At 38.6% G+C, this 24,151-nt stretch overlaps 2 protein-coding genes and 1 long non-coding RNA gene across 4 annotated transcripts; 2 read left to right on the top strand and 1 right to left on the bottom strand.

Moving 5' to 3' along the window:
* The first annotated feature begins 618 nt into the window (after positions 1 to 618).
* LOC139951438 (uncharacterized) lies at positions 619 to 6,172 on the top strand. The gene is made up of 3 exons (XR_011787769.1): positions 619 to 665; positions 1,036 to 1,312; positions 6,050 to 6,172. It is a non-coding gene; the product is annotated as an uncharacterized lncRNA (long non-coding RNA).
* Positions 1,742 to 13,924, bottom strand: LOC139951435 (monocarboxylate transporter 5-like). Its single transcript, XM_071950335.1, has 6 exons — positions 13,676 to 13,924; positions 9,157 to 9,331; positions 8,314 to 8,582; positions 6,060 to 6,203; positions 4,239 to 5,135; positions 1,742 to 2,213 (listed from the first exon to the last, which is right to left on the bottom strand). The coding sequence occupies exons 3-6, from the start codon at positions 8,519 to 8,521 to the stop codon at positions 2,092 to 2,094; spliced, it is 1,371 nt and encodes a 456-aa protein (XP_071806436.1). The 5' UTR covers positions 8,522 to 8,582; positions 9,157 to 9,331; positions 13,676 to 13,924; the 3' UTR covers positions 1,742 to 2,091.
* LOC139951436 (uncharacterized) lies at positions 11,586 to 23,258 on the top strand. 2 transcript variants are annotated; one of them, XM_071950337.1, is made up of 6 exons: positions 11,586 to 11,731; positions 19,518 to 19,602; positions 20,420 to 20,484; positions 20,954 to 21,011; positions 21,603 to 21,634; positions 22,732 to 23,258. In XM_071950337.1, the coding sequence occupies exons 2-6, from the start codon at positions 19,524 to 19,526 to the stop codon at positions 22,816 to 22,818; spliced, it is 321 nt and encodes a 106-aa protein (XP_071806438.1). In that variant the 5' UTR covers positions 11,586 to 11,731; positions 19,518 to 19,523; the 3' UTR covers positions 22,819 to 23,258. The 2 variants fall into 2 exon arrangements, with proteins under 2 accessions (XP_071806438.1, XP_071806437.1); XM_071950336.1 differs by lacking the exon at positions 11,586 to 11,731 and adding an exon at positions 15,444 to 15,622.
* Positions 23,259 to 24,151: the final 893 nt, after the last annotated feature.

Below are 24,151 nucleotides of genomic sequence, written 5' to 3'. Positions count from 1 at the left end.
AAAAGTATTGTTGCTCCACCGTGACCGCAATGTCATGGGGGTTATTTTTTTATTATTTTTTTTAATTTATTTTTTTTTTTTTTTTTTGGGGGGGGGGGGTAAGGGGTATGTCCCCCAACTTGTCAAGGGTGGGGGACACAAATATTCTTGTCCCTCCATCATGTTGTTGACCTCCGTTGTCTTGAAGCTCAAAGACCAAGTCATGTGTCCTGTAATTGGCCCCAATCCAAGGGGGATGAGGAGAACAATGGTTCACCGTTTACGTAATCAGAGAATCATATCCAATTATTTGTTGATGATTTGAAAAAAAATGTTTTTAAATGAAAACAAAACCGTAAAAGGTCAGCGTATACACTTAACCAACTGTTTCAAGTGTAAAATTAACGGGATACTGCTGCGCATGGCTTTAAGTAGACTGGTGCTTTGATTATTTAAGTGTTCTCTACTGCAAGGTATGATGATCCAGTTTATATCAATCAAGCTCAAATGCAATGCACGGGTATTCCAAACGTGACAGTTATACAAAATATACCCACCCCCTCATTTTTTTCGGTTTAATCAAATTTAGTTTCTTCCTGCGCCCTCAACGTCAGGTTTTCGGGTGCTCCAATATTTCGTGTGAAGACAGCTGTAAACATGTACTTCGATTGTCTTCATTCTTACAGGTAAATTTCCCCTTTTTGTATCATACATTTACATTTCTAAAGTTGTTTGAGTTTATGTTTTAGCTTGTTGTTCGTTAGACACGAGTTTGGGAAATTATTGTCTTTAGAATTTGCCATTTATATACTCTTAGTTTGGTTACCGTTTTGTAAACATTGCCGATGTAAATAGTATTCCAAGATGGCGCGGCCCACAAAGACATGGCGGGGATTGCAAATGTATTTGCTGATTTAAGTCGTTTTCAATGAAGTGTTCTGATTATTCATTAGTCATTTATTTTAAGTAACTTTGATAGGACTATGATTTACTGTAAAGTGTTTAATTTAGAAGACAGCTCTATAACATGTACTTCGGTTGTCTTCATTCTTACAGATAGTAAAACAATAGCAGAAGCCGAATCCATCCTCAGAAAGGTAACGACCCTTATTTTATTGAGTGTCACAAATTGTGGAGAGTCCGATTTTGAGGAAAACCTCCAAATCTCCAACATTTGATCACAACACAGCGTTTTTCCCAACCCTACGGGTCCCGAAAATCTACAGCTACATGAGTATACCAAGCAACAAATCCATTAGTAGTCCGGTCTGAAAATCATCCAGCTTTGGTCAGCTTCCAGTCGTCCATTTTGTTCTTTCTTCTCGGAACCGTGGTATGTAATCAACCCTTTGTTTCCTGTACTGGTATGCTTTAGTACCATTGTCATTCACATTCTGCAATTGTTGAAAGTATCTAGGCCCACAACTGAATCAAAACAGGTGAACGTATTATGTATCAACAGACAATCACAATGCATACTAGCAGTCCACTATGGCAAACAAACACTGCTCTATAGTTGGTATGACACTGCTCTAGAATTGCAAAGGTCGTGGGTTCAAATTCAACCCGAGTAATATGCCTGTGATATTTTTTTCAGCCAGTGTACAGCCAGTCAAGGATGTATTTGACATTAATTCTCAACAGTTCAGAACAGTTGCTTTATCTCGTACCGGCAGGGGATACTCTGTGCATCCACCCCACCCCCCCCCCCCCCCCCCCCCCCACACCACCTCTTCCTCGGTGGTCCTTCCTATATAGCGCCCTTAAAGAGCGCCCTCTTTTGAATCGTGCTCCTCCAGCCCATCTTATAAATCATGTACTCATATTAGACCAATTCGCAGCTTGACGCTGAATTGCACGGTTATTACAATGTACATGTACAATGGAATAAAAATACATTACAAGATTAAACAAGAAATTTAGAAAATTTAACAGGCAAATATGTTTTGTTAAAAGGAATAAAACCTACACAACAACAACAAGTCAAATAGGCAATGAATCTATAAACAACACAAAATGGGTTAATATCCCATTTTGGGCCGAATCTCCGGTGGACATAGCTCCATGGGACAATATGTCGTTCCATGGTGGTTTGAAATCTAAACAACCATCCTAAGAGTTTTTCTTCTTTGTATACACAGAGTCAATACAATACAGTGGTATCGGCAGAAGAGTCAAACCAGCAAATGCAAACAGCGTGACTTGAAAACTTCCTGTCCATTCATACAGCCAACCTTTAAATATAACAAAAGAAAAATAACAGTGAATAGGTTTATCCTTGATGAAAAAAGTATTGTAGGTCACTTGAACGAGCAAGGTCACCACGCACCTCGTGTTATCTAGCAGAAAACTGCGACCTACAAGTTAAAGGCATTTTAACATGTGGATTTATTACAGGCACTGGACACATGTGAATTTATTACAGGCACTGAACACTATTGGTAATTACTCAAAATAATTGTTAGTTAAAACTTTACTTGGTAACGAGTAATGGGGAGCTGTTGATAGTATAAAACATTCTGAGAAACGGCTCCCTTTGAAGTAATGTAGTTTTCTAGAAAGAAGTAATTTTCCACGAATTTGATTTCGAGGTGCACCATCAAGCATTTGAAAGCACACAACTTCGTGTGACAAGAGTGTTTTTTTCTTTTATTATCTCGCAACTTCCACGACCAATTGAGCTCAAACTTTCACAGGTTCGTTATTTTTACAATTAATAACAATTGACATAACTTGCACTAGCAAACACTTTTTTTCAACCTTCACTATGGTGTTCGATTCTGTTTGAACCCTTTCACTTTTGTGGCGAAGCCTATACAAATCAGGCGTAAGTCAAAGGGTTGACATGGTTAAATTAAAATGCATGACCTTGGACAATCAATAGTGCCCGATTTTTTGTAAACTTATAAAATTTTGTCAATTTCAAACAACCCGTAGTTAAATCTTCACCAATAATTGAAAACGATCCAGAATGAAATGGCCTTGATAACTTCAATTTTAGTAAAGTTATTGCTAAAATATGTACACAAAGCAAGGGCCAGTAATCTTAATACATAAGCAGTTTCAAACAGGTACTTTCATATTACAAGCACACCAATTACCTTCATCGAAAACATGTTCACCCAAAAAATCTTCTCCCAAGATCATGCGAGTGTGTTCGATAAAACAACACCACATCTCAGAAAAACCGTCCTTCATGTTCAAACCATGTTCTGGTTTTTAGACTCGCTTATTAATTCTATTCACCTTTAGAGACACTGGACACTATTGGTAATTGTCAAAGACTTCACAGTTAGTATATCTCAACATATGCATAAAATAACAAACCTGTACAAATTTGAGCTCAATTGGCCGTCGAAGTTGCGAGATAACAATTATTGGAAGAAAAACAACCTTGCGGCCTTAGTTGTGTGCTTTCGGATGCTAGATTTCGAGACCTGAGGTCTCGAAATCAATTCAAATGTTTTAGTTGGAAACTGATTCTTTCTAAAAAAAAACGTCACTTGAGAGGGAGCTGTTTCTAACAGTGTTTTCATTCAATCAACAGCTCTCCATTGCTCGTTATAACATAAAAACTGTGTATGCTATCAATTGTTTTGAGTAATAACCAATAATGTCCGATTCCTTAAAATAATTTCACATGTAAAAATGCAAAGTAAAAAATATAAAAACGGTACAGAAAACAAATTAAGTATACACACAGGAGAGAGAGAAAAAAAGGAGCACCCCTGATGGATTTCAAAAGAAGTAAAGTAAATTATTATCAAGTTAATCTCCTGATGCCACAATTGTAGAAACAGACAATATTAAAGGGAAGGTACACGTTTGGTAATTACTCAAAACAATTATTAACTTAAGAACTGACTTGGTTACAAGCAATGGAGAGCTGTAGATAGTATAAAAAATTGTGAGAAATGACTCCCTCTGAAGTAACGTAGTTTTTGAGAAAGAGGTAATTTATCCCTAAAATAAAATAAAAAAACTTCTAGCTAGAAGTCTTTTATTCCTATCTGAAAGCACACAAATAATTCATCCAACAAGGGTGTTTTTTCTTTCATCATTTTCTCGCAACTTCGATGATCAATTGAGCCCAAATTTTCACATATTTGTTATGTTATGGTTATGATGGGATACACCACTGGTCTTTGACAATTAACAAACATATACATTGGCTTTAAAGGATATTATGGACACCAATCAAACATAACTTACAATATGAAATATGAGAGCAAATTATTTGAAATCTAAAGTTGACTAACCTCCAAGTAATCCGCCGAATATTCCCGCGAAACCACTGAACAATACTCGCCATCCCAGAATATTAATGATCCGATCGTCATCTGCAAGTGTCTTAGTTAAAGAATCATTCGCTTGAAAGAAAACACCGAAACCAAATCCTATGCTAGCTGAAGATACCATCTGGCCGGCGAATGAGTTAACCAAAGCAGTAAGAGTAAATGAAACACTCAAGAGACTACACACAAAGAACGCCAAGCGTAGCGAGGCTGGATTGAAGCCATTCTTCTCTACTAGCGGAACCACTAACTTGCCGAGAAAATTTCCAGCTCCAAATGCTGTTGGGAGTAAAGACGAATGCACGTAACTCAATCCCTGAAACTGACCATGAGATACCATGAACACCACCCAGCAGGTATAACAAAGCTCAGAACAGCATCGTGCCAATGTCACTAAAATAAATCTAGGATTTGCCAAAACTGAAAAATCCATCATGGTAGAAAATTTCTGGCAGGAAAGGAAGTCTGGATGGCATGAAGTATCCTGTTTTCTCTCATCGTCTTTAGTTGAGAGTTCGATAATAGAGCCAGAATCTGTAGGCACTTCCTCTTCAGTCTTCTTACGGCTAGCCTCATCCTTATCACTAATGGCAACCTCTTTGTATCTTTTAGAACTTGATGGTACAATATTCGTTGTCACCAATGCTCCTAAGGCCACAAGATTGAAGGAAAGCCCTCCCAACAAAAGAACAACTCCTCGCCAACCATATGTGTCTAGTAGGATCTGGGTAACAGGACCGACCACTACCATACCGATGGGAAAGCCCGCTGTTGATACAGCATTAGCTACCGAGTACCGTTCCTCGAAATATGATGCCATTAAAGCAAAGGCACAAAACCCACTGAATGCTGTTCCGACACCTGAAAAGAAAACAGATCTGCTGATCAATTCCTTGAAACTATTTAAATTACAGAATGTATTGACCCAATTCACCTGACGTCATCATCAGAATACTCTTGGATGCGCAATACTGGTGGGCAATATCACTGTGCGTTATTCAGGGTGCGTTCGATTAGCTTCCCTGGGTCGACCCCGCGGTGCTCACTCGGGTGAGCCCCTGACAAGAGCTAATCGAACGATCACACTCGCCCTCTCGTGCGTGGTAACGTCATGTACCTCGGGTCACCCCAAGTGACCCACTCCACAAGCAGGGCACCGGGGGCTGTCCAAGGTGAGCCCCTGGAATGAATTCAAAGCTTTTCGAACGCACCGGGGGCAGACCGGGTCGACACAGGGAAGCTAAACGAACGCACCCTCAGTGAAATGCGCACTGATGGGCGACGCGGCGTTTACACGTAAACGTACCTACTGCCCACCAAAATGGTGAGTATGGCACAGTCGCTGTGTGTGAAGTGCGTGCAAGGGGTCAATATGACAAAAGGAGAATTTTGAGACGCTGGGCAAGGCGTGCAAGACCAATTCAAAACAGATATGTGTTTTAAATTGTGTTTTTTTTTAATAACCAAACATGGGATGATAGAAAAATCAAATGGTCCTCATTGGGATTTGAACCCATTGTGTTCTGCCCAGTTGCGCATCCATGCAACCAGGAGGAAAATGTGGTTCATAGGGAAAGCATGAGGGAGTACACCGCTGTACACCGCTGTGCCTAAAAACTCAGTTGGTAGAGCATCAGCCCGGAGTGTCAGGGGTCTTTGGTATAAATCACAATGAGGACCATTTGATTTTTCTCTGATCTCATGTTTGATTATTTACCTTGTGTAAGATGATTAGAAACCATACATAACCATATTTTGTGTTTGTTTTGTTGAAGAAATTGTTACCTGACACCAGAACAAGGCAAATGGCAAGCTGCACGACACTGGTTGACTGAGATGCTAAGGTTAGTCCAATACCTCCAAAAATGCCCCCAGAGATGAAGACGAAACGGCTCCCCAGGATCCGAATAAGGACTGTGATGAGTGGGCCTGTGGGGGAACAAAAATATGAAAATATCATGAGAGTACCATTCGTGTCAGTGTCATGGCCGAGCGGTTAAGAGCACCGGATTCAAGCACTGGTGTTTGATCGGCGGGGTGTGGGTTCGGATCCCGGTCGTGACACTTGCTACATCAAATTGGGGAGGTAGTGCTTTCTGCTCTAACGGCCAGACTTCGAATTGATGATATCCAAGCCTACATCCGTATGGACTGTAAAGGGGTTAACCCTGTTTCAGCCCTAGGAGTAGGTGGCGACGGCCTCTGGAAAAATATAATTGTGGCCCACACCTTGAAGTGACCTTCAGGCCTTGTGTGTCAGGCGACTTTCATAAACAAAAAAGTGCTTTCATTACTGTAAAAAAAAATCCCGTAAAATTGACGGTCCTTTACCTGGCAGTTATATAGGGTGCCTGTTAAATCACCGTAAACTTTACTGGGGACGTTTTGTAAATTGTGCGTTGAAAGGGCAGTTTGCGAAACTTCCACTGTGAAATTTACGGCACTTTATACCTGGCACCCTAGCTGCATGCCAGGTAAAGCACCGTAAATATTACGGGATTTGTTTTACAGTGAGTGTGAATTCCGCTGTCCACTAAACTTGTATTTAGTGGCATTGGAAAATCTTTGCTCCTTAAAGTCAGACTGGAATAAAATTGAGAACATAAAATCACATTTTCTACAAAATAGTTCTTTATGCATTGACGTCATCAAGCCGCCATCTTAGAGGTAAAACGAAGACGTACAATCAAAACGCAAAGATGTGTACGCGCGGCCCACAGGTTTGGCCAATGACACCGGTCGCATTTTGTTTAACTCTAGGTGAGGGCGGCCTACTGATATGACATCATTTGCGTAATGTATATAGGTGGTATAATTCCTTCATACGGCCGTCATACCCCAGCCAACACCAATCTACAAGAATGTTGAAATAATAATATTGTTAAAAAAATAATAGAGCTGATCCAATGCCAGAGCTTAAAGTTATCAAATGCTTTGGTATAACGGTATCCAATGTACATTTTACTCACGAAGAAGCCCCTAAATCCAGATTTGTAGTCGAGTTATCTGCGTCAAGTCTGTGTCAAGTGCCGACACCTTGCAATGATACCATCAGACATTCAACTAATACAGTCTTTTACGGTTTCTAAGAAGCTTAGCCTTAAAAACCAATTCGGTATCCGGCACAATTATGTTTATTCTTCATTTTCAATGATATGTTTTCTTTTTGTCTGGGCGCCTTGATCAGTTTTTGATAAGTGCGCATTTTAAATCCATATTAAAGTCGGTAGTCTTCAGACTGTGGCAGTCTTTTCTTTTGAAACAAGCTTTCGGCCAATTTGTTACTTTATGTGTAATATTTTTGATATTTTTTACTCTTTGCTGTTTTTCTCGCGTGTGATGATGTTTGTGTAATCTTGAAATCAAGTCGGTAATTGTTAAGCGCGGTGTGGTCACGGGGACGGTACACTCATCCTCGATCCCAGTATATGTGTGAGAGTCATGCGCTTCCTACGACCGTTGCATTGCATGTGTATAATTGCACTGTGACTGTTGCAGGGAGCGCAGAATGTGTGTTAGTAACAAATAGGCACCGCCCAACGACTTGTCATCTAGTCTAATGTTTGTGCTGTTTATTTTAATGCGCTGTTGAACATTTTATGGTGAAATGCGCATAATAAAGGTGATTGAGTCAGGCCCTAACACAAGGACAAAGTCACCATTCACCATATCAAGCCATGCATGCTTGGATAAGGTGTCCTTGTTGAGGATTGGCTGGTGTCCTCGCATTGATCTCCTAAATTCACGGTTCGTTGTGAATCACTGACCCATAGTCAAACTGTTTAGTGTACAACAACATCTCAACGATATCAAATGGTTGATTGATTGAACTTATTCGGATAAAGTAAAGAGCAAGAACAAGCCAAAAATACACACACAACAACGGGGGGGGGGGGGAACAAAATGACATAAGTTAAACCCAAATAGAACCAGGAACGAAATACTGGACAAAATTATCCAAGGATAACACCAACAACAACTTACACTTATTGCCATAGGGGACCTTTATGAACAACATGGAGCGTTTTAATTAACTCACCTAAAACGTTTTTGAGCATACTGTGCAACGTTGCAATCCATCCAATCAGCCAAAGATGACTACTAAAGTCAGTCTCTATAGCAATGAGGAGAACTCCCAATGCTTTCACGTTACCCATTAAAATAACATTTGTGATAAATGCAGCTCCTATTATCACCCATCCCATGGGGTGATTGTCATAATTAGTCGATCTTCTTGGAGAGGACATCTTGATCAGATCTTTTCATCCATATATCCGCCTTGCTCCCATCGTGAAACAAAACTTCAATCTTGAAAAGCAAACAAAACAAGTTTAAACGAGCAATGGAATCAAATAAATAATCTACTTGTGAAAAGTTCTATTAAAATGTATTTCAGGCTACAATCATACCGAACCCATACCGAATGATACCATAGAATTTTACAATGATTTTTTTTTTTATTGATGGGACATTTTCAAAAAAAAATTGGAAATAGCCTTGTCCTCACAAACATGATATTCCAGGCGAGGTTTTTTTTTAAGTTGGGATTTTCAATGAAGCTAACAATAATATTTTGATTGTTTTCGATTGCATTGAACACGACACCGTTGAATAAGAGGACTTGAAATCATGCATTTACTTTTATTTCAAAGTTTCCGATGAAAATATTTATCAGACTGAATGATTACTAATGGCATCAACTTGCACAGGACCTTGATATAAATAATAAGGTTCTTTTTTTCTTGAGACAGTTATGCACCAGCCATAAAGTTCCAAACTGGAAAACTATTAAACTATGTATGTTCTTTTGAAAAATGGCTTTGCCTAAACCCTTTAGGTATATCGTAAAGCAAAGTTGGGTCATTAATCATAAAATACTTACTTTGCAGTTTCCTAGTCTGCCATAAACTGCGCACTCTTTGACGTTACGAAGTAGTACTTCACTAAAGTTCAAAACTATCAGATGCATTATTTACATGGTAGGGTCACCCTAGTACAGGCGGGCGAGCCGGTGGTGGAGGCACAAGCATTGTCTGACCATACAGCATGGACCCTTGCTACAATAAGGTGAGCACTATAGCAGTGTAAGAAATATAAACTCCACAACAAATCTGCTTACATGGCTTAAATAAATGCAGTTATTTGTATAAGACAGAATATACAGGTTTTTGTTACAGTAGGTGCGTTCGATTTATAGCTTCCCTGCGTGTCGACCCCGCAGTGCTTACTCAGGTGAGCCCTGACAAGAGCTAAGGCCACATAAAAAAAAATTGTTGGACGTCCCTTTTTTGCGGATGGGGGAGGGAGTGAGGTTTTATTTTTTTAAAGTTTTGTTGACATGCCAAATATGAAATCAAAATCAAGAATAAAGAAATCATCCCAATCACTATAAAACAGAGGGTTTGTGTGTTTTTGATGTTTTCAATAGTTTTGTCAAACAAATTTAACTCCTAGATGCACCTAAGCACAGTGTAGCCCAAGTAAAAATTTGAAGAATTGTTCTTGCTTTGCAAACATGAATAAAAACCTTTTTTAAACATCTATTGAAACCTGTACATTTTGAAAAGAAATATCATTGAAAAGGTTTTTTTTTTATGATTAAAAAAAAAATGGGGTCGGGGGGTTTGAACGGTAGGGCGGGGACGATTAACATTTTTTTTTATGTGGCCCAATCGAACGATCACTCGCCCTCTCGTGGTTTCGTCATGCACCTCGGGCCATTCCCAATAGTCTGGTCCCCTGACCAAAGATTCCTTGACGTTTCTTACTCTCTTGTTAAAAATCCTTAATTCGACAGAGCCCATGTCGGAGATTTTTGGGTCTGGGAACCAGACTACATTCCCAAGTGACCCGTTCCACAAGCGGGGCACTGGGGGTGGACCCGGGTAGGCCCCCTTGAATGACGTCAAAGCTATTTGAACCTAGGGGTTAGACCGGGGTGCGCGACCGGGGTCAACCCAGGGAAGCTAATCGAACGCACCCACTATCTAGTATTTTTTTAAAGTATTTTAATCTTCACAAATCATTCTCTGTTTAGATGCAAACTAATTGAACTGTTCTAGTTGATTTCTTTGAGCTCGTTGCTGTCTTTATTACCTCATTTTCTTAATTAAAACTACAAGCTGGAACTCTGTTGCTGTTGCGGCGTTGACATTGTTATGATTTATTGGAACCAACAATCAATTTTGGTTTTGATAAGGGCTCAGTGTACATTGACATGAGAACTGGAGTCGCGTAGTTTCCTTTCGATACGCTTCGACAGTTTGCTATTATGCTGTTCTTTTTTGTCTAGATCAAGGTATGGTGAAATCAATTGACAATGCACACGTGACAAGGAGTGCTACAGACGCATTTATTTGGGTCTTTATATTGAATCGAAGAAAACATATTTTAATTTGTAACCCCTTTTGTATCTATATATTTTGTAACTGGTAATTGTGTGTGTATGTTTAAAGGCAGTGGACAATATTGGTAATTGTAAAAGACTAGCCTTCAGATTTGGTGTATCTCAACATATGCATAAAATAACAAAAATGTGAAAATTTTGAGCTCAATCGGTCATCGAAGTTGCGAGATAATAATGAAAGAAAAATAACCCTTGTCACACAAAGTCGTGTGCGTTTAGATGGTTGATTTCGAGACCTCAAGTTCTAAATCTGAGGTCTCGAAATCAAATTCGTGGAAAACTACTTCTTTCTCGAAAACTATGGCACTTCAGAGGGAGCCGTTTCTCACAATGTTTTATACTATCAACCTCTCCCCATTACTCGTCACCAATAAAGGTTTTATGCCAATAATTATTTTGAGTAATTACCAAAAGTGTCCACACTGCCTTTAATGGCCACATAACAAAAAAGCAACGTTGACTTACACACCTACGTTTCAGAGTGCCACTCCGTTCCTTTTTTGTATTCAACATAACCAAGTCTTTTTAGAACTGCTCCGAATATTCCCCATGCTAAACCATTGCCGTGTAATGTAGAAGCAACAAATACGTGTGGGAAATATCAGCGGTGCGATTTATTAAATTAACATTATAGGTAGGCGTACTCCCCGACCTCTCTGAAATCACCAGAGACAATTGTAATGTGTTTGCATTGCTACAACTTGCTTTATCCTCTCCCATTTTTCTAAATTTTTAGGGGTGTTGTTACCCGCGCCTATGCCCGCCCCATGGATCCGCGCATGAAGAATGGTATTTCTTTCTCTGGCAAGTGACGTCGACAAATAAAAATACGCGCTGTAGGGGATATACCCCGTTATTTTGCAATCACTCTTGATTTTTTCTACGTAGTTAGGAAGGCCGCCATTTTATTGGAGTGTTTTGCACTTCCTGTTTGCTTTTAATCGTTGGTTTTTTTATGTTTGGTCATCGATAAACTGCTTAGAGGTATACTGGAGGGCAAGTAAAGCTGAGTTAGCTTAGACAAAGTTTGAAGAAGTTAAGCCATACAAAGGTAGGCCTTCCCTAAATCTTTTCTTCGTTTTCTGCTGGTTAATCCTTCTTAGCCCACCCCGTTGGGCTGTTTGTGTTCTAAATGTTAGTATTTTGATATGTCAGTCTTTTCATAATCGGCAGTAGTTATTCCTTTTTGAAGTGTTCTTATATCACCTTAAACTGCCCCAAAATGTATTTCTGCCTCCTTCCCTATAATTTTTTTTTTTATGCATACGACTTCATTTAAATCAGTTGATTTTTGCCCAGTTTTTCTTCATCTTAAAGTCATTGGGTTGGACACGTAATTACTAAAAACTCTTATTGTTAGCATAAAGCCTTACTTGTTGACGAGAAATGGGGAGAGGTTGATAGTATAACACATTGTGAGAAACGGCTCCCTCTGAAGTGACATAGTTTTCGAGAAAAAAAATAATATTCCACGAATTTGATTTCGAGACCTCAGATTTAGAATTTGAGGTCTCGAAATCAACCATCTAAACGCACACAACTTCGTGGTGACAAGGCTGTTTTTTTCTTTCATTATTATCTCGCAACTTCGACGATCAATTGAGCTCAAATGTTCACAGGTTTGTTATTTTATGCATATGTTGAGATACACAAACTGGTCTTTGACAATTACCAATATAGTCTAGGCGATTGGTGAAAAAAAACGAGAATTGTATCCAGCATAGCAACGGTTGCTTTGTTACATATTTCCCATATCAACTAACACAAAACATGCCCACAGGCAATTTGAAAATACAAATTTCAAATTTGTATTCATGTTTATCTTTACCCATCATGTTAACATCAATCTGGAGCAATTGGCAAATACAATAGGCTTAACATGGTTGCTAGGCAACATATTACCCTAAGCAACTAAGTTTTTTCATAGCAACCAGCGCAAAAACTGCCCACAGACAAATTTAACTTAAATATTTCATATATTTATTTGAATTCAACCTAACCTCTCATGTTAATATGAATCTTGAGCGATTGGCAAATACAGAAGGCTTAACATGGTTGCTAGGCAACACATTTTCCTTAGCAACCAGTACATAGGATGTCTATACATACTTTTTTCACAACGATTATTATGCAATAAGCATTTAAAATGTTTTTAAAAAAAATCCTTAGATGCTTACTTCACTCATGATAAAAACTGTTACTATAGATTGCTTCATTACTTTACTAAGCAACATGTACATGTTGGTATCAACACGCCAGTCTAGTAGCAGACATCATCCATCGACACTATGCCGCCCCTTTTTGCTTAGGTGACCACACCCCTCAATGACGGGCCTCTGCTTTGAAGTTATTCACCCAGCCGTGCATACAACATGTCAACCCTAAGCAAGATTCCAGTTATAACTGTTTGATGATGAATAAAATTGATGACGTGAAATACTGACCAACATTGCCACACACCGTAAACCGAATGCGGCTGCACCAAGCCCAGGGCCTAATTTCATAGAGCTGCTTAAGCACAAACCTTTGCTTAAAGCAAAAAAGTCCTTGCTTAGTAAAATCAGATTACCGGCCAAGACTCCACACAATTGTTATGCTATGTAAACAACAGCTTAATACCAGTCACAAGCAATGCATATGGCATTAAACTTAGGCCAGTAACATGTGTAAAATAAGCGAGCTATTTTCGTGCTTAAGCAAATTTTTTGCTTAAGCAGCTCTATGAAATTGGCCCCAGGTTGGACCCCTTAGTGGCACTGACTGACGTCACTAGGGCTATAGGCTGCACAATGCTCTACCCTCCTAACTTTCCGTCCCGTATGGCGTCACCACTTTTACACTCATTTCTTTTTACAAAAATGGATACCTCATTGAGGTAAATTATATACTATAATTATTATCTCATATCGAATGAAAAGGTGGTGGCGCCAAACGGAAAGTTTTCCGTTAGGTATATCGTAGAGCAAAGTTGGGTCATTAATCATAAAATACTTACTTTGCAGTTTCCTTGTCTGCCATATACTGCGCACTCTTTGACGTTACGAAGTAGTACTTCACTTAAGTTCAAAACTATCAGATGCATTATTTACATGGTAGGGTTCCCTAGTACAGAAGGGCAAGCCGGTGGTTGAGGCACAAGCATAAGAAATATAAACAACAATCTGCTTACATGGCTTAAATAAATGCAGTTATTTGTATTAGACAGAATAAAGGTTTTTGTGTACAGTAGGTGCGTTCGATGTATAGCTTCCCTGCGTGACGACCCCGCAATGCTTACTCGGGTGAGCCCTGACAATAGCTAAGGCCACATAAAACAAAATTGTTGGTCCCTTTTTTTTGCGGATGGGGGAGGGAGTGAGGTTTTATTTTTGTAAAGTTTTGTTGACATGCCAAATATGAAATCAAGAATAAAGAAATCATCGCAATCACTATAAAACTGAGGGTTTGTGTGTTTTTGATGTTTTCAATAGTTTTGTCAAACAAATTTAACTCATAGATGCACCTAAGCACAGTGTAGCCCAAGTAAATATTTGAAGAATTGTTCTTGCTTTGCCAACATGAATAGAAACCTTTTTTAAACATCTATTGAAACCTGTACATTTTGAAAAGAAATATCATTGAAAAGGTTTTTTTTATGATTTAAAAAAAAAATGGGGTCGGGGGGTTTGAACGGTCGGGCGGGGACGATTAACATTTTTTTTTATGTGGCCCAATCGAACGATCACTCGCCCTCTCGTGGTTTCGTCATGCACCTCGGGCCATTCCCAATAGTCTGGTCCCCTGACCAAAGATTCCTTGACGTTTCTTACTCTCTTGTTAAAAATCCTTATTTCGACAGAGCCCATGTCGGAGATTTTTGGGTCTGGGAACCAGAATACATTCCCAAGTGACCCGTTCCACAAGCGGGGCACTGGGGGTGGACCCGGGTAGGCCCCCTTGAATGACGTCAACGCTATTCGAAACTACAAGCTGGAACTCTGTTGCTGTTGCGGCGTTGACATTGTTATGATTTATTGGAACCAACAATCAATTTTGGTTTTGATAAGGGCTCAGTGTACATTGACATGAGAACTGGAATCGCGTAGTTTCCTTTCGATACGCTTCGACAGTTTGCTATTATATGCTGTTCTTTTTTGTCTAGATCAAGGTAGGGTGAAATCAATTGACAATGCACACGTGACAAGGGGTGCTACAGACGCATTTATTTGGGTCTTTATATTGAATCGAAGAAAACATATTTTAATTTGTAACCGCTTTTGTATCTATATATTTTGTAACTGGTTATTTTGTGTGTATGTTTAATGGCCACATAACAAAAAAGCAACGTTGACATACACACCTAGGTTCCAGAGTGCAAATCCGTCCTTTTTTGTATTCAAAATAACCAAGTCCTTTTAGAACTGCTCCGAATGTTCCCCATGCCAAACCATTGCCGTGTAATGTAGAAGCAACAAATACGTCAGGATTCCGGCGTGTGGGAAATATCAGCGATTTATTATTAACATTTTAGGTAGGCGTACTCCCCGACCTCTCTGAAATCACCAGAGACAATTGTAATGTGTTTGCATTGCTACAACTTGCTTTATCCTCTCCCCCACGTTATCCCTCTATTTTATTTTTCTAAATGTTTAGGGGTGTTGTTACCCGCGCCCTTGCACGCCCCATGGATCCGCGCATGATGAATGGTATTTCTTTCTTTGGCAAGTGACGTCGACAAATAAAAATATGCGCTGTAGGGGATATACCCCGTTATTTTGCAATCACTCTTGATTTTTTCTACGTAGTTAGGAAGGCCGCCACTTTATTGGAGTGTTTTGCACTTCCTGTTTGCTTTTAATCGTTGGATTTTTGATGTTTGGTCATCGATAAACTGCTTAGAGGTAACCTGGAGGGCAAGCTGAGTTAGCTTAGACCAAGTCTGAAGAAGTTAAGCCATACAAAGGTAGGCCTTCCCTAAATCTTTTCATTTAAATCAGTTGATTTTGGCCCAGTTCTTCTTCATCTTAAAGTCATTGGGTTGGACACGTAATTACTAAAAACTCTTATTGTTAGCATAAAGCCTTACTTGTTGACGAGAAATGGGGAGAGGTTGATAGTATAACACATTGTGAGAAACAGCTCCCTCTGAAGTGACATAGTTTTCGAGAAAAAAAAATAATATTCCACGAATTTGATTTCGAGACCTCAGATTTAGAATTTGAGGTCTCGAAATCAACCATCTAAACGCACACAACTTCGTGTGACAAGGCTGTTTTTTTCTTTCATTATTATCTCGCAACTTCGACGATCAATTGAGCTCAAATGTTCACATGTTTGTTATTTTATGCATATGTTGAGATACACAAACTGGTCTTTGACAATTACCAATATAGTCTAGGCGATTGGTGAAAAAACCGAGAATTGTATCCAGCATAGCAACGGTTGCTATGTTACATATTTCCCATATCAACTAACACAAAACATGCCCACAGGCAATTTGAAAATACGAATTTCAAATTTGTATTCATGTTTATCTTTACCCATCATGTTAACATCAATCTGGAGCAATTGGCAAATACAATAGGCTTAACATGGTTGCTAGGCAACATATTACCCTAAGCGACTATGTTTTTCCATAGCAACCAGCACAAAAACTGCCCACAGACAAATTTAACTTAAATAATTCATATATTTATTTAAATTTAACCTAACCTCTCATGTTAATATCAATCTTGAGCGATTGGCAAATACAGAAGGCTTAACATGGTTGCTAGGCAACGATTATTATGCAATAAGCATTTAAAATATTTAAAAAAAAAATCCTTAGATGCTTACTTCACTCATGATAAAAACTGTTACTATAGATTACTTCATTACTTTACTAAAAGCAACATGTACATGTTGGTATCAACACGCCAGTCTAATAGCAGACATCATCCATCGACACTATGCCGCCCCTTTTTGCTTAGGTGACCACACCCCTCAATGACGGGCCACTGCTTTGAAGTTATTCACCCAGCCGTGCATACATTATGTCAACCCTAAGCAAGATTCCAGTTATAACTGTTTATCAGCCCCGTTTGTCAAGATGAGAGCAGTACATTGTCTATAAAGAGGCTGTGTGGTGAGGACAACATGTAGTTTGTCCTACGTCTTGGGGACGTCAACAGATGACTTTAAACAAAGTCTTTGGTCATTGATTTGAAGATAGTGGTTGGTGGGAAACTCTCGGGGAGGCAGAAGTGGCAGCCCCTGACATTGTGGAATCGATCTTGAAGGTATCCTATGTCTCCTGTACCCAACATGCCCAACAAGCTCACATGTCTTGAACTGAAACTACTTATGTTGGTACGTTCATTGTGTATGCTGACTTTGAGTTGTACGACTCTTAACCAGTGCACCTATTGTCAGTCCACTAATAGGAGATATGTGTAACCTTGACAGGAACCAATACTGATGCTGCCCGAAAATTGAATTGACACAGGAGGATGTCGAAGCTCCATTGAAGGTCTTGTAACGCAGGGCACAGGTCAGTCTTCCCAAAAGTGCATTCTCTCTTAGCAAGCATGTATGTTGCATATCCCTCAACCAGCTCCCTGCACACTTCTAGTCCCAAGCCAAAGACACACCAAAGTACTGTCATATCAAGCCCTCTGCATCCTCCTGCCCTCGTTTCTTCGGTAAACTCAAGATACACAGTGCTGATGTTTCTCTCTGCCCCAACGTTGCATCCAGGGAGGGGGTTCACCAACCTACAACACAGCCAGTTGGCACACCAACGTCTCACCAACAACATACGTCTCAAGTCTCACCCTTAGTGGGCCTCACACATCACCATATCACCAACTGGCAGATCGTCAACACCATAAGGACACTCAACTCAGTCAACCCGACATTCTTGTCAGTTTTGAGGAAGTCTCTCTCTTCACCAACATACCAGAGAAGCACATAATCGCCAAACAACACTTCAAGCTGATCCCACAATGACTGACCGTACAAGCCTCACTCTTCAAGAAGTCGCCGATATGCTCATCACCTGCGTTTTTCACCAAGCTTACAGTTGAGGGACCGGTTGTGCGAGCAAACCTATGGGACGGCTACGAGATCCCTCTATCCACGGTCCCCTGGTGAATTTGTTCATGGAAGAGCTCGAACTATCAAGAACCAAGATCTTCGCACATCAGACAAACCTCCCACCAGAATGACCATCATGCAAGCTCCAACGTGATCTTCAGTCAAGCTTAAGTCAAGACTTTCCACACATTGCCCAACTTTATTCATGCAGCACTCCATACACTCAAGGAAAAGCAAAACACCCAAGACAAGACTGTTTTTACTGCACTCACTGCCTATATGGGAAAGTATGTACCGGGGAGGCTGGTCACATATCTACATGTCTAGAATAAATGAGCATCAATCACATATCATACTGGGACACCTGAACAAAATAAGCAACCATTGCTTGCAACACAGTTCCAAAAACACTTCATTGTCTTCATCAATGAAATTTGCAGCAGCAGCTGACCACCATACTGATACATACCAGCGCAAACGAATCCAGCCAACAGACAACTTCACAAGCATCAACGATCAACAACCAACATATTGGATACTTGGATACTTTGTGCTTTACTTTGCTGGTCGAGACCACACCGACTCGTTTCGGAGCCAAGCCCATTTCACACTACTCTAATTACCGGGGTTTGCCCCCAGGGATTAACGGCCGGCCTTTTCACACTATGGTTGCTTTTTCCTCAGTCTGCCCTAGTCTGTCTACCGCTGCAAATGGGCAAACCTTGGTTAAAAGCCACCCCTGCTCCAACTGCTCTGGAGCAGGGATAAGCCGTAAAATCCTAGGTATTCTTTAAACATGCAACCGGAACCACATGGAATACACAGTGTGAAAGTGAGATGGGGTCATCGCAGGGTAAAACAAGTCCCGGGCATCCTGGGGCTGTTTCACACAGGGATAAGATATACAGTCAGTGTGAAAGGGCCAAAGGGCTATATATACACACTGTTATACACTCAATTTCACTGTTTAGTGTTATTTATTATCAATGCATTGTTTAACGCACAAGCAGTGACAACATTGTCAGTTGCTAGTTTCTTTTTGATACCTTTGATTTAGTACGTAGCAACAATGTTTGGACTCCATGTAGGCTTAAGGTGTAAAATACCATTGCTCTCCTGGTATAAGGTAAACACTTCTTTTCAGTATTAGAATAAATGAGTTCAGTGAAAGTGAAACCTGTATTCACAGGCAGTCTTCTATGTGTACTCGGATGGTTGCTATGGTAAATATGTTACTAAGCAACTAAACATTAAAAAAATTGTTTTGTATAACAATTATGACAACCTGGAAAATGATTTTACCCAATAATTATTCTCTTCTATAGACCAAGAGGCATTGGAAATAGAAGCAACATTCTAACAAACAGTGGATAGACTCTTTGTTCTGTTTATCCATTCCCTAGCAACAAAACAATTGTTTCTTTTGTTTTCTGGTGAGACTTACAGTATTGTTTTGTCTCCTGATGACACTGACTGTCTTTGAAACATGTCCACTGATAATTCTGGTGTTCTTCATCATGGGACAAGGCTATCCGGGTGCACTAGGGAGGCTTAAAAGCGCCGTTGCTAGGGTAAATGAGTTACCTAGCAACCGTTGCTAAGGAAAATGCATTTTTCAATGTCTCCACCCCTAAAAATAATCAGTATTGGTTGAAGAATACTTGTGCCAAGTTTCATGCTTTTATCACTTTCTGAGCAATTTGCAGTATTTTGTACCCATCGCCTAGACTAATAGTGTCCACTGTGTTTAAACCAACATGTTGTTTTATATTTTGTTTTACCAGTTCAAAATGGCCGAGATCCCTAAGATTCCTGAGAGTCAAGTGAGGACAACCGGAACAAAGGAAGTACAACAAAGCAAAGACAAAGGTTAGTGGTGATGATTAGTGATTGGAAACTTATAAACAAGGAGAGACCCAGATACTGTGGAAATGCAATACATGCCAAAACTGGCAATACAAAACGTGTACCTATGCATGTATAAATGTTATGCAAGTTGTTAACAATTACTTATTAAAAGAATATTACAATCCTACATTCTTCTCATTTCTTTTAGCCGGATTTGAAACAAAAGTGATAACATATTTTGCTTTACTTGGGGACTTGGTGAAAGTAAATAAATCTGGACAGACATCGATTGCAACTTATAGTCCAGTCATACTGCAGCTGGACCTGGAAAAAATTGCAACAGAATTGATTTCAATTGCTATGGGTTCTATAGACACCCAAGTTCAACATGTCAAAAGTCCTCCAAAATTCAAGTGTCAGAAAGCCTTCAAATTTGCATTATGTTAATTACTTTCCGCCATTAGCTGAAAATGGAAAAACATTATTTTGGAGGACTTTTGATATGTTAAACTTGGGTGTCTATAGAAACCAAAACATTTAAAATCAATTCTGTTGCAATTTTGTCCAGGTCAAGCCAGTATTTCTGTTAGATTGACTGGACTATTATGCCTTTATCATTCTTTGAAAGACTAAAGCTGGTTCACATTTTGATAACAAACATGTTGCAGTAATAGTTGAAATCGATTGAATTTTACTAGCAGGGCACAACTTCATCAGATAAGGCTTAACACGCCTAAAGCATAATATTCTGTATTTTTTTCTTTTTAGTTATTCATGTGTCTTTGTTTTGATGTTCATTATTCAAAGTCTCTTTTCTTTGTACATGTATGTTAAAAAGGGAAACCGACGAGAGATTCACATCATAAGATGCACTTTATGCAGCCTGGAAAATCTTCACGCAAGGTTTGAATTATCACCTGATAAATATATATAAAAAGCCTACTTAAATAATATGAACAGTGGGTTTTTCACTGTATGGCATGTACAGTGAGTGTATCATGCACCGTAAGAATGCATGTAGTGCAGTTTGGAAGCTGTTGGAATGCACATCACCAAAGATCCTGATATAAACTATTTAACATATTTTACTTTTTGCCCTAAAATATTACTCCACAGTCAACAATAGTTATTTTTCATAACACTTATTTTCAACTGATCTCATTTTTATTTGGTTTGGTTTGAAAGCAAAAAACACTATCACAGTTTGTTGCTACTATTATGTGTTACATGTAATGTATTAAAACATTTGGTTTTTATGCAGGTTATGATTGATCAATCTCATTAACCAAAAAATATTAATACAACATAAAAATAAAAACCACAAACTTATGAACCCTTTAAGTGTAATCTTCTGTCGATTTGTTTTATCTAGTTCGACTACTCTTCTAAGATTCCTACTTATGCAGATGAAGATGAAGAAGATTATTTTGGTTAGTAAATTGGGTTTTGGGGTTGAAGACATTAGTAAATTTATGTAGTTTTTGTATTGACATTATACATTGCTTACAAAGATAAAAGCAAATGAAATAAAAAAAATAATAAATAAATAAAGAAAATGTAAAACAATGTACTGAAATTGGCAATTCTGCTCCAAAACTTAAGCCCTTCACATTTTAAAATACAAATACATTTATAATCATTGTATCTTTTCTGTCGCTGCACCAAGGATGTAAAATAACCTTCCTTAGAGCACCAGACAGTCTCCTGCAGAAGCCATTTCTTCAATCCCACCCTTTCCCCAGAGTTTAAGGTGCAGTGCTATATACAGGTTGGCGCATATATAGCACCCTTTTTCATGGTATAATAATTACTGGTTGTTGCTGTTTGTTGTTTGTTGTTTGTTAGAAGTAAAAAATAAAAATAAAAAAAAATTAAATTATAAATGGTTTTGTTAAGAATATACATAGAGTTATCTCCATATTCCACAGGCAGCGTACTTCCTCAGAATACCTCATTATTCTTGCTATCAGTTATACACTGGTGTACTTTTATTAATTTGTGTGTTTCTTCTTTGTACACAGACATCCGTGCCATGGGAGCAACAATGGCACAGGTATGAAAAGTACATGGTTTGCTTACATGTTAATGGGTACAACAGATTAATCCACAGATTACTCCAGATTAAGCCTTAAATACACAATTAAGTACCATAATGTGATAATGGAATCCAATCCAGAGAGAGTTATGAAATGTTGCACAGTTAAATCCACTACAACTGTCACTGGTTGGTTTCTACTTATCATTTTAAGTTTCAGTTCCAGCCTAACGCGCATATCAACCAAGCTCAAGCTTATCCCGACGCACCCCTATTGCACATTTTGATGATTCAGGTCTCGAGGCAGTGAACCTCAAAATAATTGTTACAATAAAAACGTACTCGGTAACGAGCAACGGATAGCTGTTGATAGTATAAAACATTGTGAGAAACGGCTCCCTCTCAAAGAACGTAGTTTTCGAGAAAGAAGTAATTTTCCACAAATTTGATATATAGAGAAATAAGAGACCTCAGAATTTGATTTTGAGGTCCCGAAATCAAGCATCTGAAAGCACACAACTTAATGTGACAGTGGTGTTTTTTCTTCCATTATTATCTTGCAACTTTGACGAATTGAGTTCAAATTTTCACAGGTTTGGTATTTTGTGCATATGTTGAGATACACCAAGTGAGAAGACTGGCCTTTGACAGTTACCTAAAGAGTGTCCAGTATCTTTAATAATGCTAAAGTTTTTTCGTAAAACATAAACTGGGTGTATATTTTAGGCACCATTATACGTGTTGTAAAACACTTGGAATGCCCATCACCAAATTTTCTGATAAAAATGTTAACAAATCCTGTACTTTTTTATTTAAAGTAGTACTCCATAGTCAAAAGTTATTATACAAAATAATATTTATTATTCATTGAAGGGAAATGAAATCTTACACAACTGATTTCTTTATTTAGATTTGGTTTGATTTAAAACACAAATGGATTATTACCCTTTTTTGGCTAATACTAAGTTGTTATACTTTAAGTATTGTTAAAACTTTTGTATGTTTATTCAGGTTGCATTTTATTATTCGTTATCTCAGGTTTTTTAGAACAAAATAAAGACCACAGACGTAGAAAAACCTTTTACTGTATTCTCCCCTCGATTTGTTTTACCCAGGGTCCTCCGATGAGTTACATTCCTCATTTTCGTCCATCTTTTTATGGATCTTCAGATCGTTTCAGTGAAGAACATCGTGGTAAGTAAATAATAATAATAATAATAATAATAATAATAATAATAATAATAATAATAATAATTGATTGATTTTATATTGCGCTCTCTCCTGGATACATGTTTGTAGTTTTTGTTTGTTACTGCCCACAACATAAGGCATCTTCTTTGAAATATGGACCATTATACAACCTCAAATGTCATCTTTAAAAAAACTATTTTGACCTTTTAAGATATGTTAAATTATTTTATACATATTTAGGTTTAGTAAAATGTTCATGTAAGGATAGTTCAGTTAGTTTTCATCTTGCAGTGGTCATGTTAAACAAGTAGAGTCTCGAGCACTTGAAACCTGTGGTTATATAAGTTCAAAAATCGCACAAGTAAAGCAAAAGGAACATTCATTATTTTATATGGCGAGGCCCAACTGATATACTTTCAAAAAAATTAAACAAAACACCAAACACAGAAAATATAAGCCTGACAGAAGAGAGCAAAAAAGTTTCAGAAAAACAAAGCAAATATTCTCAGTCAATAATTTATATCTGGCACAGCAGTACTGTTATTTCCCTGATTGTTGCAGCCTATCATACCTAAAATCTATCAAAAATAAACACTTTCTGAAGTTTCCATAATATTTGTTTCCCATTCATAAACACCCAGTTTCGAACGTCTGTTTTGAGGGCATTTAGTTGATGTTCGCGAAACAATTTGCATAACGTCCGAGAAAATTGATGGAGTAAGTTGCAAAATGATGCTCGGAACTTTGTTACCTTTGCGCAATCCACATCAGAGCAGACAAACTAGCTTGTAAACTTACGTCAAGAAATGGCTACAAGTGTAAACCAAAGAGCAACTGAAAGTCAACTTGATCAACAGACATCAAGAGACTGGTCAGAATTACATGTTCTTTTGAGTAAGGGAGCGTGTCAAAAGTCGGAACGGCTATTTGCCCGCGGGAACGTTCCGCCGGGAATACTCGAGCGATCCGTGGGAACTATACAATGTTCTCAGTGGGAACAGCGCGTATGCTCCGCGGACCGGTAGCTTGTTCCCAGAGTCAGCGATCCTGTGGGAACAGCGAAAGCATATTCCCAGCGGAACGTTCCTACGGGAACATTCACAACTGGGTTTTGTTGTTCCAATTAGTTTGTCGTTTCACGTCAGTGCATTCTACAGCTATTAACTCCCGTCAGTGCTTGTTGAGATCAATCATCAACAACACTGCAGAGATAAGTATTTTCTATATTTTAAAACTAGGTTTAATTTACAGCGATATACCATGGTATACGATTATAGCTGAACTAGGCGTAAATAAACCTAAATACATTTTGCAATATCATTTGTGGACAATCTAGGACCTCTG

This window comes from Asterias amurensis, chromosome 19 (genome assembly GCF_032118995.1).
Source record: "Asterias amurensis chromosome 19, ASM3211899v1".
NCBI lineage: Eukaryota > Metazoa > Echinodermata > Asteroidea > Forcipulatida > Asteriidae > Asterias > Asterias amurensis.
Note: the sequence above shows the minus strand (reverse complement) of the source record. Positions and strands in the feature narration are given on the sequence as shown.